At 40.4% G+C, this 17316-nt stretch overlaps 1 protein-coding gene across 3 annotated transcripts in view; it reads right to left on the bottom strand.

Annotated features, from left to right (window-relative positions):
• Positions 1-17316, bottom strand: part of LOC127422901 (probable JmjC domain-containing histone demethylation protein 2C) — a 244566-nt gene that overhangs the window by 29154 nt on the left and 198096 nt on the right. For 2 of the 3 annotated variants that reach the window (XM_051666731.1, XM_051666733.1), the window contains 10 exons: positions 15269-15393; positions 14804-14947; positions 13980-14024; positions 13267-13522; positions 10689-12352; positions 8311-8483; positions 4650-6805; positions 3034-3235; positions 1131-1345; positions 115-267 (listed from right to left, as the gene is read on the bottom strand). In XM_051666731.1, coding sequence (XP_051522691.1) covers positions 115-267; positions 1131-1345; positions 3034-3235; positions 4650-6805; positions 8311-8483; positions 10689-12352; positions 13267-13522; positions 13980-14024; positions 14804-14947; positions 15269-15393 — 5133 coding nt within the window. The remainder of the gene's footprint in view (positions 1-114; positions 268-1130; positions 1346-3033; positions 3236-4649; positions 6806-8310; positions 8484-10688; positions 12353-13266; positions 13523-13979; positions 14025-14803; positions 14948-15268; positions 15394-17316) is intronic. The other variant, XM_051666732.1, reaches the window with a different exon arrangement.

The following is a 17316-nucleotide window of genomic DNA, read 5'->3' as shown; positions in this document are numbered from 1 at the left end:
CCCCAAGCCCTGGTTAATTTCTGACCCTGTTGCTCAGGTTGAGAGCTAAAACAGCAAGCAGGAGTGTACAAGCACAGTCAGTGTTCAAAGGTGAATATGAAAATGACAACTGACCTTTTGAGCTCTTCCTCTCCTTGGCCTTGTAACAGTCCAAACACACCACAAATCCACATTTTTGGCAGACCCAGTGAATGTTAAACAATGTGGCTTCACATGCGTCGCAGCTCTCTCTCACGCCGCGCACCGCTCTCTTCCAGGCAAACGTGGCTGCAGATCAAAGCAAACAGGAGACGGATGAAATGGACATTCACTCATTCTCACTTTTAGGAGTTCATTTATGACAAATGAATTTAGTTTTCCATTTTTTTCAAAATTATAACTGTATAGTCCTAACTCTGGTATATGACTGGATGATCCACGTTTTAAGTTATTGTCGAATTTCCAAAAATAGTCAGTATATGCACAGCTGTGACTGCACATTGGTTGCATCTATATTAATGTGGCAAGTTGCTACGTTAGGCTAATGAACATTATTTATATAATCGCCTCAGAATGTAAGGTCGGAACTACTGTATCTGATGTATAAAAAAAACCCTATAAACCTACATGTGATTTTACCACATAAAAATGACAGATGCATGGCCTCTCTTGGTTTATTGCTTTAGTAAGCTGTAAACATTAAAATACTTACTGTTTCAAAAGTATAGCCACAAGACATAAATAATATGCGTTAACATGATTTTAGTGTGACAAAATTGCTTACTAACCTTTTCTGTATAAAGTTGTAAAATTGGCTATAACTTCATTGCCATGCATTGTAATGTCAACAAACTCAAAAGTAAGTGTAATGTAATTGGCTCCATTCATAAGTGCCTCAGTGTAACTTAGACTTTTTCTTTTTTTTTTTTTTTTTTTTTTTTTTTTTTTTAAAGAAAAGGACATAGTAGTCAAAATTATTTTTTGTGGTAATCAACATCATGCCACAAATGCTGTCGATTGAGCTTAACTTGTATTAAACCTGGAATTTTCCTTTAATATTCTATGTCTAAAGTGAATGTCAGGGTGAAGAGAATTTGATGTACATGGAAGGGCTGTTTAGGTTGTTTTCAGGATTTATCATACTAACGCACCATCTTTCTTTATCCATGTAGCTGCTGTGTTCTCAGTCATAACCAGCTGACAGAATTTGTCACCGATGTAGCTGAGGATGTATTTGGAGGTCTCCAAGTCCAGATTGTTTTCTTCATATCCATCTGGAGCCCAAAGACTGTGAGCCTCTTCATCATACTGATCAGGAGAGGAGAAGCCATCAATCCGGATCACTCCGTTCTTACTGTAAGAGAGGCTGGAGAGAGAGAGTGTGTAATTAGAGTTCATTTCCCTCTCTAAGAGCGATCCTGAGTTGTAACAACATAATGAGAGAGAGGGGAAAACTGTTGACACAAGACATGGTGGAAAAACAGCACGAGAAGTAAACACTGAGTAAATTTAGTGTGATGACATCAACCTGGTCCCGCAGAGTGCCTAAGATGGCTCTGACGACGATGATGATGATATTAAATGGAAGGAAAAATAGCTTTGGAATCAGTAAGAAGCAGATTTGTTTTGCATTTAAAGACAACCAACGAGGCACCTATCAATGATAAATATTTTCATACATTTAAAAAATGGTTACAATCTATGTTTTGAGCCTGGCTACTAATAACCTCTCGACATTCTCATTGTGCTTACAGACTTGACCCAAAAACTTCCTCTATCAAGACCTTAAAATGCTTAACCCGATATGTAAATGAAACACTACTCTTTTAACTGACTTATTGCTTTAATAAAATGGTTACTAGAGTAGATAAAAATGTATTAAGGACACAAATTTTCATTAAAGCATTTTTTATTAAGCAAATTCATTAAGTGCCATCCTTCCGCCAGAAGATATCGTCTTTTATATGTACCTAAACAAATATGTTAATAGTCTGTCTTACAATGAGTCTTTTTAAACACAAATTATAGCTACAAGTTAACTTCAAATTACAGCCTGTGCCCGGAAATGGAAAATGCTGCATTCGAAGGCTGTATATGGAGGAAGGATGAAAATAAGGTGCTTTTCAAACTGTTCTGAGATCAAGTTCTAAAAAAGGTCCATTCATACAAAAATGCTGTTGGTTAAGCCATTTAATGATTAGGCAGCGTGCTTACGTGCTCCAGAGATCATGTGAAATACAGATGCGAAAGACGTAAGATGAGAAGCATATTTAGCGCTTTTAAAGTGCCTAACGCAAGATGAATTTCATTGAATTTGCTGAATTTCATAAAAAAATTTCAATGCCAGAAAAACACTGTCCATGTCTCTTAAATTCTCTCAGTCTCACGTGAAGCCCTGCCCACTGATAGATAAACATGCCACGCACATGGATATTTACATATTGCGATATACACGAAATAGCAAAATCTCTATCGATTGACACTTTATATCGTAGCCACATTATATATATTGTCATACTGCCCAGCCCTTGTAGCGAGTATGCTGGGTTGGAAATCTCAAACATTGATTGTGTATCTTCTAGTCTACATTGAGTGTTGTTCTGAAAGCAAAAATCAACAAGTACAATAAGAAAATGAAGGATGTCATCCGTTCAACTGTGCAACACAACCAACGCAAAGCAGATGCATTTTCAAGTGCTGCCTGAATTTATCTGTGCCTCGGTATCAGTGACTCATGATGCACAAATGGTTTGAGTGCACTGTGCTCTTCCGCAGACTAGCACGATCTCGTCACATTTTAATGGTGGCTAGCTTCCCATTAATTTCATAATCACCCTGCATGATTATGAGGAACGATTACATCAAGAGGTAGACTGGCATGCAGGTGTAAGGGACTTTATATAAATAAATTCTAGTTCCCCTCTCTTGATGTCACGTGCCAGTGATTACCCCTCCAAATGCCAATGAAGGCATAAGCGCCATAGGTTGCCGACCCCTGGTATAATCAGTGCAACATAAACATGACATGTGGCTCCATACTTCAGTCACACTTACCGGCGGAAGTGGTAGAAGCGGCAGAAGACGGGTGAGTGGGCAGGCTCCTCTCCTTTCTTAGTGCGGATGGAGCGGCACTCCCTGCACTTCTGCAGGTTGGGGCCAATTTCTGAGCACGAGTCATCCTGCAGGAAGGACTCGCCCGTCTGCTTGAGCTTCTTCACCTTCCTCCAGTCCTTCAGCACTGATCGGGGAATGCCATCTAAAAACACACGATAACATGCCATAGATTTGTGACTAAAAATACTTATCCATTAATAATGTAATGCATAAAATGCATTTATTAAGCATTAGGCACATAAGCAAATTAATCACTGCAATTGAAAAGACAAACAGAAGAATGCCAGCCTAAAATTTGTCAACAAGGCATAAAAAAGTTCATTAAACTAAATATTTTTAGTACAGAAATACTGTAATTCAAAGACATGCAAATCAAACTTTAGTTATGAAAGGTAAATATGTATCTGCAATTGGCAACATGATCCAACAACTATAGCAAGATTGCTGGATTTAAATAAACACTTATTTTACACATGATTTACTTGGAATTAACTTAAAAATTAGAAAAACAAAATGCATTATCCATTTACAAGGTCATCAGTAGATTTTGGGACTTTTGTTAATTTGCCAAGCAGGTGCAGTTATCGGCCAATACTGATCATCTCAAAATGGCCAAATATCAAAATGGCTGATTAATCAGTGAGATGTTTCAGTGAACTAAATCTTACAAATGGCAATTAAATTACAAAGAGGCTCAATTTTGCTACATAGCAATCATCTGAAAAGACTAGTAAAACGTTAGATTTTTTAAGTGCTCTTGTGAGGTGTTTTCCACATAAATGTGAGCATCTAGGAACCTTTCGCACAGCTGGCTTCCAGATGTTCATTAAACACACCTCCCTTTCTTTCTAGCACACTGCAAACCTTCCAATAACCCCAAAGTTAAAGTCAACATGAAACAGCATTCAAAATATATTTTTCTTCCATAATGTGGTGCATTTCATCATGAAACATAACATTCAATGTTCTTGCAGGACTTGATTTCATCCGTTAGCAACAGACAGGATTGTGAAAAGTGAGTCAGACCTGAATGTGAGTTTGCAATGGATTGTGAAAGACTACTCCCCTTCTGAAATACCATCAGCACCCACATTTGAGGATGCTTTTTGACAGAGACATGGAGGCTGTAGGTCAAGTTTACCCTCAAGTATCTTAACGGTATCACTACTTTTTCAAATATATTGTTATTTGCTATTATTGCCCTAACCTTTAACATTAACTGGCATTAATTTATTGGCTTAAGTATTGGCAAGATGTTGGCTGCATTTTCAACATCAGTAGTATTCTGCTAATAAGAAGTTGTTTCAGAGTTGTAGCAAGTTATTCCATATTTAATAAAAAATTATGAAGATTTCTTTTTCTTTGGAATAATGTGCATTGATGAATCATTAACAATTAGACCAGGAATGTGTATTAACAAATTAAATAGGGATTTATCTAATATCATGAGTGTCAAAGATTGCCACAGATGTGAATGAACCTTCTGTATTAAAAGTGAGATTGTAGTGTTCTAAATATGCAAGTTCAAACTGCAAAGTAGATTATGGTGCACTTACTGGAACTGGCCAGCTTAAGTTTGGTTTTTTCCTTGGCACTCCGGAAAATACCATTTGGCTTCACATCGTCCTCATCCTTCTCATTGTCTCCCTTCCGTTTCTGCATGTCATTTTGCTTCTTTTTGTAAGTGGGCTTGGGTTGCCGTTTAGTCCTTTGTTCCAGTTTGCTCTCGCTAGAGTCTGAGTCATCGCCACTCTCCGAGCCCGATTCGTATGGACGCTTGAGGCCACGGCGTGTTTTTCTGTCCTCCTGGGACAGCTTGTCCTCTTGTCCTTTGCTGTCCTTGCACATGTCCACATCACTAGACGCAGGGGCGATCAGGTTGACGGTGCATGGTTTAATTAGCTCAGAAATGGCATTCGTGCCTTTTTCGGGTTTGTTTGTGTTTCTGTCCTCCTCTGAATGTCGCGTGAGCCAGGCTTTCTTGAGCTTGTGGTAGTTAGGCTGGCACACCTGTGCTTGCTGTCCATTGGGTAATGGGCTGCCTTTGCTGGTAGGGTTGCTGGGCATGACGTTGTCCTGGGCGATGGTTGGTGAGTCCTGAGAGGATCTGACACTACTGCTCTCACTCTCCGAGGCACTGCTGGAGCCACGCGACTGCGCCGCAGCCAGAGCTGCTTTGGCCTTTTTCAGATAGAAAAGGTTTCTTGAGTAACCCTGCATAGTTCCAGCAGAGCTGGCCTGAGGCAACGCACTGGGCGAGGTGGTTCTTGAGCCACCCTCCTGTGAATCAACAACAGTTGGAGTCTGGCTTTTGGATGCAGAGCTCTCTGGCTTGCTACTACTGCTGGTGCCAGAGATGGAGAATGCAAGTTCTGCTCCACTTTGGCTCTGCGTGCTAAACGTGCCGCTGACAGCAGCAGTGCTGTCATTAGTCATAGTGCTGCACACGGAATTGGTCACAGCCACCACCGTGCTGGGAATGCTACCTTGTGACACTCTAATCAAGTTTTTCTTGTACTGATCACTAGGATCCTCCAAATTTGTGTTTGGTAGGATGATTCTTCCAGATTCCCTGCTCTCCGCATTCTTCAGGCATTCTGCCTGAGTCTGGCCGGCAAACAATCTGCCACCGAGCGGCTCTTTGGAGGTCATCTTGGTACCTGGCGAGCCATCGTACTTACAAGAAGAAGGGCGGACAATAACGGATGCCATGGCTGCCTGTGGCTTCCCTTGGCTATTCTCTGAATGCCAAGCCATTTTCTCATGGCTCTTTGCTTCACTACCGATTCGCCAGGTTTCGGCCGAGCCCAGCTCGGCTCTGCTCTTCTCATCCCTGAGCTCTGGGAGCAGGGTGGGCGGCTTCTGCTGCTCGGACACCTTCCCTGCCGAGCTAACAGGCTGGATGGGGGTGAGTGTAGGTGGGGAGAGGCGACCATAAGCTCCCTCTTTGCGGTCAAGCGCCTGCTGGGTTGGTGGATGAAAGACGGGCGCTCTACGCAGGGCTGGCATGCCCTTGGGCTGACTGGAGGGAGAGATGGCCGGGCTGAAGTGGTCATTGACCGTCACCACTGAGTTACTAAGCGTGTGCATGGTCACTTGTTGACTGAGCTGCTCTGTGATTTTTCCCACCAGTCCCTCTCCTTCTGGCTGGTGCTTAATGAGAGGGGGAGGCTTGGACAAGGACTTGGTGTGACTGGAACTGTACGAGCCCAAAGACAAGGGGCTAGAGGCTGAAGGCGCCTTGTCGAAGTATGAATTTAGATCTTTGGATGGATAGAGTCGAGGCGGCTCATTCACAACACTATTAGACAGTGTGGTGAAGTAGTTAGTTTGGGGGAGGGACTGAGACACTGAGTGTTTGTACTTGTACAGATCAGCTACAGAGTGCTCCACCTCTTTCTCATGGATTTTGGGCTGGGAGGAAATGCGGGAGTAGGGCTCACGCTCTGACTCTCCTGTGCGGATCTTGGCAGTGTAGGGAGCCACCTCGATGCTCTGCTGAAGGACGCACCAGTTCTCTTCCTTGTATTTGCTGGTGCGGTCAGGCCCCTCCTGAGGCATGCGTGGTGATTGCTGCTTGCTGTGGGGGGACTCCATGTAGAGACGGTGCAGCTCTTTGCTTGTGGGTGTCCGGCTGCGGTCTGGCTCTTGCTTTAGGTGGGCAGTGGCCAGGCTACGCATTGGATCCACAAACACATTCTTCTCCCGTTCTCTGAGAAAACAGTACCCACAGTTAGAACAGTTCATTGTTAACTTGACCAAATAAAGCCAAAAAAAAAATAAAAAAAATAAAAAGCATCAGCTTTCTTAGATGGCAGATCTCTCATTCCAAAATTGATCAGTTATATGGTTATACTGGTCAACATTAGTTAATAGTTAACATGAACCAACAACAAACACTACTTTTACAGCACTTATTAATCTTAGTTAATGTGAATAGAGCTGTTCAGCCGTGACGACAATTTGTAGGCGAACACAGAAATCTAATTCGCCATGGGTTCCCTCAGGATTTTCCAATGAGTTTTTATAATAGGGTTTTTGAACTTACATTTAAAAAAAGGTCTGTGCTAAACATTACTTGATGATACATGGAAGTTTTGTTCTACAACTTAAATTACACACAGTCATACCTCAAACATGAATTCTGAAGCTGCCATGAGATTTTTTTTTAAGTCTGTAATTCAATACTGCTTCAAAATTCATGTTTGAGGTATGACTGTGTGTATTTTATGTTGTAGAACCACGTATTCTCAAGCAAAGTTTACCACAGACCTTATTTTTCTCATAAGTTCAAAAACCCCATTATAAAAACACATACAAAAATCCAGAGGGAACCCATGGCGAATTCTCTTCTGTGTTTTTGGACTACAAGCTGAACAGCTCTATTCCCACATGCTATACTAATAGATTTCTAAAATATAAAGGTGTACATGTTAACATTAATTAATGTACTATAAATGAACTAACAATGAACAACTGCTTTTTAAAAAAATAAACATTAGCAAAGATTAAATGCTGTTAAGGGGGCCTGGGTAGCTCAGCGAGTAAAGACACTGACTACCACCCCTAGAGTCTCGAGTTCGAGGCAACTGAGATTCGTCCTCCACCACCCGGATTGAGGCAAGTCACTACGCCATCATGAGGACTTAGAGAGCATTGGGAATTGGGTATTCCAAATTGGGGTGAAAAATAAATAAATAAATAAATAAATAAATAAATAAATAAATAAATTATATATATATATATATATATATATATATATATATATATATATATATATAATTTTTTTTTTTTTTTTTTTAATTTTTTTAAACAGTTTTTTTAAATATTTAAATATTTAAATATTTTTATTGTTAGTTCGTGATACCTAATGCATTTACTAATGTTAACAAATAGACCCTTATTGTAAAGTGTTACCACTATATCATTAAACAATTTGTACATTTTTTGAAGAAATTGTGAGTGGTGCTTGCAAGTGTCAATTCGCTGTTACAATGCTGGGGTGGTTCAAATCAGTGCAGATATTGAGCGGGCTACACTAATAGTTTAATTATAGGCACAGTCACTGAATGAGCATACAGTGCTCGTATCACATGGCATTTGTTCCACTTCGTGTCACAAGGTATTTAAGAGCTCGTCGCAGTTCCCGGCACTGCAGGACTGTGGGAATGGATTAAGCATGTGTGTGTAAATGACAGACAGAGTGTGTGTACTCACTCTTTGTGGAGTTCTCCAGGGGTTTTGGAGAGCGGTGGACTGGAGTGTGAGCTGATCATGATGGGTCGATGAGGCTCGGCGCTTGCGGGTCTGCCTGGGACATGGCTCAAAATCCCTATTGTTTCTGCTAAGGTTACAGGGGTGGGCTGGTGCAGCCAGGGGCTGGGTGTGTTCTGTAACACACAGATATACACAAACAAAAGGTCATAATGCACTCAAGGCAACCCACCAAGTCAGAGCACACAAACTGTAAGTTGGGCTTCAACACACTGTCTCATTCTGTGCACTTTTCCCATTTCTCTCACACATGCTTGTATAGAAGAAATTTTAAACAAGGTGATTCCAATTGAGCAACATTACCTTAAAGAAATTTTCCAGGACAGAAATACACTTACTGAAACACACTTTAAGCAGATATAGGCATTTAAAATGTAGTCTTTATCTTCAAAGAAAATGGACCAAAAAGTTTGATGATGCACCTGGAACTCAGGTTTTTTCAAATGTTTGTCTTCAACAGGAAATATTTCAATTGTAATAATGTCAACAGAGTAGAGACAACTAATTTTATCAAGTCAAGCCAAGTCATTTTTATTTGTACAGCGCTTTTCACAACATACATGGTTTAAAAACAGCTTTAAAGAAAATTATGCTGTAATAGAAAATTAAGCTGTAATGTCTGAAATGTCTTCATTGAGCCATCAAGCCATTTCATGGAGTCCAAATTGCATGAGCAGACATATGAAAATGTCTGATCTCTAAAAGCCTGAAGATGACATGATGCTGCACATACACACATTGAGACAGTGTACGCAAACAGAGGCACACAAATTAGGCTTAAGTATTGCAGGGTAGGTTGTTTGTCAGCCTGAGCTCAAAACAAAGCAATCCCTGGCAGCAGTGAAAAAGACAGAGAGCAAGTGAGAGAGACACAAAGAGAGAGAGTCTGTCCCTCCTCTAAGGGACCTCCTAACAGCCTTGACTTCCTCTCAGTCACACACTCTGCATTTTCAATTCACAAAGCTGCAAAATTCAACCTACCAGCAGTATTTGAGACTTAAATCCAGAGCGTAACATTAATAAAATTGGTGTAAATAATCATTTGGTACAAAAATAACATTAAAGTCCATTTGATTTATAATCCAAGTCTTCTTTGAGAAAAAAAATAATTAGATACTCAATAAAAAAATATGAAAATACACCATAGCTCTCAAATCACAAAGCACTTCAGCATGTTCAAAGGTCCTGCATGACAGAGAAGAACCAATGGCATCATTGGCGACAAACCTGGGAGGAGGTGTCTTCACGCAGTATTTGGAAAGTAGGGAAATGCAAGTGAGATTTGAGAGCTGCGGTGAAGGGAAAGATTTTCAGCATGTACATTTTGTACTGTTCCACACATAAAGCCGTCGTATGTAAAGCTGGATATTGACAATTTCATTTCTATTGCAATTCGACTCTTATTCATATGTCCATTTTGCTAACATTTAAATGAAATTCTCTCTCATCTAATGCTGTTAGTTATATAGGGGACCTTTTAACCAAGCAAATTATGAAAATATACATTTTACCATTAGTTGTATATTACTTGTTATATTTTAGCTCTTTAAAAATGTACAAAACATTCCATCAATAAATATTATGTCTTGAAATTGCATGTACACACACACACACATATATATATATATATATATATATATATATACACACATATATATATATATATATATATATATATATATATATATATATATATATATATATATATATATATATATATATATATATACACACACACGCATATATATATATATATATATATACATATACATATATATATATATATATGTGTGTGTGTGTGTGTGTGTATATATATATATTTGTTACATGTTTATTGTTTACATTCATAATTTGAGCTATTTACAAGAATTAGCTAAAACAGTCTCTTTAAGGATCGGTGCAGAACTTTTTCACCACTACACAACTGAATCACTGGTGAGTGAAATCTGAAAATGTATCAGCCAGTGGCTAATCACAGACAAATTTGGTTGCATATGCTAGTAATTTTCTCACATTGTATAGGGTGCACATAGAGTAAAAGATCGACCTTGGTATTTAATCATCAATATTGAGATAGTCAAATGAAGATTGCGATACATTGGAAAATCAATATTTTTAACCAGCCCTAATTGTATGGTCGTATGGTCGTTCTCATTTTTGGAGCTCTAAAGCATCTGTACCCATTAACTTTAATTAAATGAAAAAGAGCAGCATAAACAATCTGCATTTTATGTTGTACAGAAGTCAGTCAGTCTGAGGTTTGAATACTAACCTGAATACTAATTTGGCACAAGGCTAATAACAGGCAGGCGAACACTCACCCTCCGTAGGCTGGAGTCTGAATTGACCGTATTCTCCGGATGAACCCACTTATACCCTGGGGGATAGGTGTGGGTACCATTGGGGTATTGCCAGATGATGGGGTAGAGGCCGATCTGGTTGTACGAGGCGCCTCCATGCGTCTGGGCTAGCAGGGGAGGGGGCGGCTGCTGTTGCAGGAACTGCTGTTGCTGGTGGGGATGGTGGTGGGCCAGGGCCAGATGCCCAGCAGAGTCTAGCCGGGGATGGACGCCCAGGAGCGAGGTTGTTGGAATGGTGGGCAGTACGGTGGGCAGCAATGGGTGGTGCACAGAATGGCTGATAGAGGAAGAAGGGAGGAGGTGGGATGGATGGTGCGTGCTGGGCGTAAGACATGTGGCGTGAGAGGAACCGTGGAGGGGATGCAGGTGCGGGTGCAGATAAGCCACATGGTTGTTTTCCGGTTCAGGACGCACTAAAGCAGGATCCCGGTAAACCGTAAAATGCTCGTTTTTGTCAATGACAAGCAGGCTTTTTGTGGATTCAGACAGCGTCCCACGGGCTGGCACAGGCTTAAAACTGGAGCGAGGTACATCCGGCTCAGGTTTAAGTACCAAGCGGCCTATTGTTGGCTGGTTTTCGGAGTGCCGCTGTTTGTGTTTGGACACCTCAGGGGATGTATTTGGTTTGGGCTTGGAGGACTCGTGAACACTGTAAGTTTTGGATTTTATAATGTCGGGTGAAGGATTGCACTTGGGCTTGAGGATGTCTGGGGACGAGTTGGACTTGGGTTTGGGTGGGTCAGGGGAAGGACTAAGTTTATGAGGTTTCCTGCTGTCCTCGTTTAGTGAGGCATTTTTAATAACCATGGATGTATACTGCTGCTGAAGCTTCCCTCTCTCGCCCAGGGCCGCTAACTCGCTCACTGTTGTCACTGGTTGTATGACCTCGATTTTTCCACCCATGCTGCAAGAGTTCTGCTGCTGCTCGGCATCCAGCCTCCTACACTCTGAGTGGGAAACGTTTAGCACCAAATGTCTGGACTCAGGAACATAGGGTTCACACTTCTGCGATGCCAGCAGGGCCGATACAGCCGCTGAGCTCTCTCTGGAACTGGGTGGCACGTTGGCGTCCTCTGCGATATCAATCACGCACTTGGGCGTGTGCGTCTGAGGTGTCCCTGTACTGTAATGGTCCTTGGGGAGGTTTTTCACAGTGCTTTTCATCTCAACAATGCAGCTTTGAACTTCGGCTGGTCCAGAGCCTTGGTTCTGAGTGTAGGAGGAGACAGGAGGAGGCAGTGGAGATCTCCTTTCCTCTGGAGACCTCCTCTCCGCTGGCCGATCGATCTCCATCAGCTGAGGCACCTCAACAGCTGTCTTGGCACTTTTATCCTGCATCTCATCCCAGGGAGACAGCCTGTTGATTAAACTCAACTCATCCCCTGGTTTTGATTCTAGGGACTTGTCTTCCTTTTCTGGAGCTTTTAAAGTGCTCTTGTATTTGAGTTCATTCTCAGAACTTTGCTCCGAGGAGGAGTCTATGCTCCGCTTGTTGGAGTTCTCAGAGTCACTGCTCTCCGAAAGGTCAGATGCCTCTGTTTTGAGCCGCTTGAGACCACCCTTCTTGTCCTCTTCATCTGCTTTCCTCCGCTTGCTTGTCTGCTTGCTTTTGTTTTTAGAGGAATCTAGAAAGAAAGAGGGATTCAGCATGCACCTTTAAAGGTAAAACAAAAGCAGACGCAAAACATACCACCAGCAGACCATTCCATGAATGCTGAGTGCATAAGAAACCAATCCAATTGATTATTCAAGCACAGATCAGGATGATGTCACTTTGTACTTAGGTTAAAGGCTGATTGAATCTTAAGTGCTGCATTAGTCATGTGATGGATGGGACCCTGCTTGAATTGATGCACACTTAAAACATCAGTTTCACTCTGGTGGCTGTACTCTCTCCATCTCTTATAGACCCAACACCCTGTACTGCAGGAATTATGATGGAAGGATCTAAATGATCTTTTACCAGGCAGCTGTCTGGCCAAGAGGCTAGCATTGAACTTATTCAGTAGAAGGTTTCATCGACTTTAATATATAGCACTAACCTAGGCCAAACGTACAGTAATAGCCTCTGTAGAACATGGAAGCCATAACAGGGGAAAATTCAATCAATTGAGAGGAGATTCACTATGTTTTAATTCCTTTGAGTGGGGAGGAGTGATAATTCATTTATCATCAAAATCCATATGTAACTGAATCAAAGTGATTCAGTCATACAAACCCTTAGTCCTTAGTGCATTATTGATGAAAACTTTGAGCACATGTAATATAATGACTAGATCAAAATATTGAATTTAATACCAGATAAGAGTGTTACAGTCATTAATATGTCATTAAATATTTTTTAAATTAATACTTTTTACTTTTCACAAATGTAAAATATTTAATTTCTATTTAATAACTAGTATTAAAATTGCATCTGACCTTACAGTCAAGATACAAGCTGTATGGTAGCTCCCAGCAACACATTTATTCAAACTAAATTGTACCCAACAACTTAGCAATAAAATAAGTTATAGTTTTTAAACTTTATCAGTTTTACCTTTTCCTCCACTGTCAGTTTTTTCCTCTCTGAACTTCTCATCATCTGGAACACTGCTGTCAGAGCCTTTTCGACGTAAGCACCGCAAGCCGCGCTGTTGACCTGGTGACTGTTGCTGCTGCTGTTGTTGCTGGGATACCTGCTGTTGAGAATGCTGGGATTGCTGCTGCTGGGCCTGAGAGGCCTGTTTGGGGGTGGAGCCAGATGAATTCATCATGGGTCTGGGACTGTTAGCCTGTGCACGTGTGTAATGACCCTGTAAAAAAAAAAACAAGAGAGTACACAGACAACAAACACAAGCATGAAAAGGCATCCAACTGATTTCACTCAGTTATAAAAAGAGTGAGAGAGTTTTTACTGCAAAATCCACCACCACCAATACCAGTGCAAAATAAACACTTCCTTGCCAGCAATGACTGCTCTACACACGCCTGTAAAAATGTATTCACAGGGCTAGGCTTAAAAGAAGAGTTCCTATGGCTCTCAAAAATGCTTTCCAACCCTCCTGTATTTCAAAGAGTACTTTCTTCCCAGATCCTCTTAATCCTTGCAGGCAGAGTGTGTGAAACAAGGTAAGCATTTATTAGAAAATTAGCACTTGTAATAAGTTGGGATATGCATTCTACAGAGATACCGGTATAATACACAGGGATATGCAGGTGGTATCAAAGCTGCTCTAGATCTATGGAGAGAGGAGGGGTGCGGCCCGGTACCTGAGTGCTTCCTGTAGTGCCGCTTGGTCTCCCTCCTGTGGTCTGCTTGCATATCCCCAATTAATGTTTAAAACAGGGAAACAGAGAGAGAAAAAAAAAAAGTGGAACAGAGAAGTCTTGTTAATGATGGAAAAAAGCAATGATATGTTTGTACTACAAGGCTCTGGATTTCTTTACAATTATTTTAAAAAAGCACATAGGAACTTTACTTCAAAGCTAGCTACAGACACAGATGGCAGAACATCCAGCAAAAAAAAAAAAAAAAAAAAGGTTCACATGCTACACCACTATTGGATATTCCTGATAATCTCTACTGAAAGTACTGAAGTACTCACTCTTGTCATTTCGTATGTTGCATTTTTTAGTATTTCACACACAATGTGCAGTGAATGGCAAACTACACTATAGGCCACGAGACTGTTATGGTTCTTTTTTATTATTATTATTATTATTATTATTATTATTATTATTATTATGTATATTAACTTATGTTCACTTGTGGAAAAAAATGCTCTTTGCTCCAAAAATGTATGATTTTACAACTGTCTGTATCACGTAGCACCTAGAAAAAATTTCATTTAGACACATGAAGATTTAAATGAAGATTCCATTACAGGTAATACTTCGAATAAGGTGTTTACATGACAAGTAATTCCGATTTACCAGCTGTCTTATTTGGATTACTAAAAACTGGGATATTGACTTAATCGGGTTATCTCGTTAACATGACAACAAACATAATTGGAATTGAACACAACGTTGATCCGGGTAGGTGGGTGCTCTGATCAGCTAGCAACAAAAGCACATGATATGGTCACACTCACATGGGCAGTGTTGCTGTTCTGGCTAGACCGAGACCTGCGTCGTGACGTGATACCAATGTTCTCTCCTTTCAGTAAAGAATGTACCACATCATCCAGAAAGGTCATCTGTACCATAGATGGGTCAACGTTCTGTGGCTCTAGTACCTACACACAGTCAAAGGAGAGAGTGCAGATGGTAATTAAAGCAATAAACCATGAGAAGCTGTGCATAAAATTACAGTAATGCTTGGCCATGAATAGCTTATTGCGTTTATTTTTTTTAAAAATGCTGACAGCAGCAATATGATTAAAGTCACCAATATGCAATAATTAGTTAAATTTCCTTAAAATAATAATACACAATAAACAGTTCTTCCACCAGGTAAATTCAAATATACACTACTGGTTAATTAACAGGTTAATAATAGCATGCTAACATAAACAAAAAATGATCAGAATGCTTATGTTGTATGGAATCAGATGTACCTGGTCATTCATGACAACCATAGTGCGGCTGAAGAGATCGTGGTGGGTGATGATGCCCGTGAACCACTGGGTGGCTGAGTCCTGCCTGTAAACTCGTACACGGTAGCCATTCAACGAATAGGGACCTAGAGATAACACAGAGATAAACATATTCATTCATGGCACGATGCTTTAATGGGTGTTTGGGGTCACTGACGTCAAACTAAGTTTGAATATGTAGGCTACATGCACACACACACACACACACACACACACACACAACAATTTGATAGCTATTGTACAGCAGAGGGCAGATTTTAAAGAACAATGATTTGGATTGCCTCTGAAAACTTTACTATTATGGTGCTTTTATCACCTTTTAGAGCTTTATATCATCTGTTTCAATTCACTTCATTCTTTAATTGCAACGGAAAAGAGCAGCATTAACATTCTGTTGAATATTTCGTTTTGTATCATACAAAGGGCATCATATGGGTTTGGAACAATATGATGATGAGGAAAAGATTCTTTTAATCTGGGAATGATAGATCAATCCTCGTATTTGTGATATGGTGTTGATTATTTGGGTGTGCATTAGCTGATGGTTGCAGTGAATACTGGCAGGTATCCAAACAGACTGGACCTCATTAGTGCAGGGCAGGTCATTCCCATTAATTACTCCTGAACACAGCACTCATATGCCCCGCCAGAGCACCCTTCACTGTCCTTGTGCCTACAATGAACCAAAATGAATCCCTCTCTCTCTCTCTCTCTCTCTCTCTCTCACACACACACAGACGCACACACTCACACACACACAAACCATGAGGCGACGCTACAAGAAACCACAGACAGTTTTTTTTTTCTCCCACAAAATCTTTGGCTTTGAGATACTTTCCATTCTGTCTCCCCTTGCCAACTACCAAGTTCAACAATTATCACTAACTGTGGGCCACAAATTTTGTTGTGGACTTTGTAAACAAAACCTTCAGCCAAGACCACCACAACACCCTACACTCAACATCCATTTCTGAATGGGTGGGGCTTGATTTTATCCATTGAGAATGTAATGGATTAAGAAAAGTGGGCGTTTCATACTGGAATAGAGCCAGAACTGAATGTGAGTTTGTGGTGGATTATTAAGGACTACTCCTTCAGTACTACTTTTGACAGAGACTTGAAGACTGAAGGTCAAGTTCACCCTCAAGAAGATCTTGATGTATCCCAAAGGTAACAGTTTTTATTCTTATTTTTTAATCAAATCTATTGTTATTTGCCATTAATGTCAGATTATTATATTAAAGGAATAGTTCACCCAAAAATGAAAATTCTCTCATCATTTACTCACCCTCATGACATTCGAGATGTGTACAAATTTTCTTCTTCTGCTGAACACAAACAAAGATTTTAAGATGAATTTCTCACCTCTGTAGGTCCATTCAATGGAAGTGAATGGTGGCCAGAACTTTGAAGGTCCAAAAAAGCATACAAAAGCAGAAAAAAAATCATCCATGCAACTCCAGTTGTTAAATCCATTCTTCAGAAACAATATGAAAGGTGTGGATGGGAAACAATCAATATTTAAGTGTTTTTTACTATAAATTCTCCTCCCTACCCTGTAGGTGGTGATATGCACAAAGAGTGTGAAATCACCAAAAACAAAAGAAGAATGTGAAAGTGGGGATTTATAGTAAAAAAGGACTTAAAAGCTCATGAACTGAGAAATCAAAATTCCCTTGATCTTTTGACATATAAGAGGTCATTGTACTATAAAAGCATCCTGTAAGTTTCAGAACTCAAAACTTTCTCATTAGTCTAAAAACAGCTTATATTGAAGCCAATCTGCCAAAACGACAGGATGTGGAATGTGCCACTTTATTACGTAATAGTGTGGCTAAACACCGCCTCCGCAGAACATGATCAACACCTGCTTCTACATCACTGCCTGTTTAGCCCCGCCCACCGATTCACGCATGCAGTAGGTAAATAATGAGAGAGGCAAACGCAGGTCTACGCAGAAACCAAACGATAAAGATGGCTCCGAAGACAAGACGCTGTGCATTGCCAAG

This window comes from Myxocyprinus asiaticus, chromosome 32 (genome assembly GCF_019703515.2).
Source record: "Myxocyprinus asiaticus isolate MX2 ecotype Aquarium Trade chromosome 32, UBuf_Myxa_2, whole genome shotgun sequence".
NCBI lineage: Eukaryota > Metazoa > Chordata > Actinopteri > Cypriniformes > Catostomidae > Myxocyprinus > Myxocyprinus asiaticus.
The sequence above is the reverse complement of the archived record's forward strand: the minus strand, read 5'-3'. Positions and strand labels throughout refer to the sequence as shown.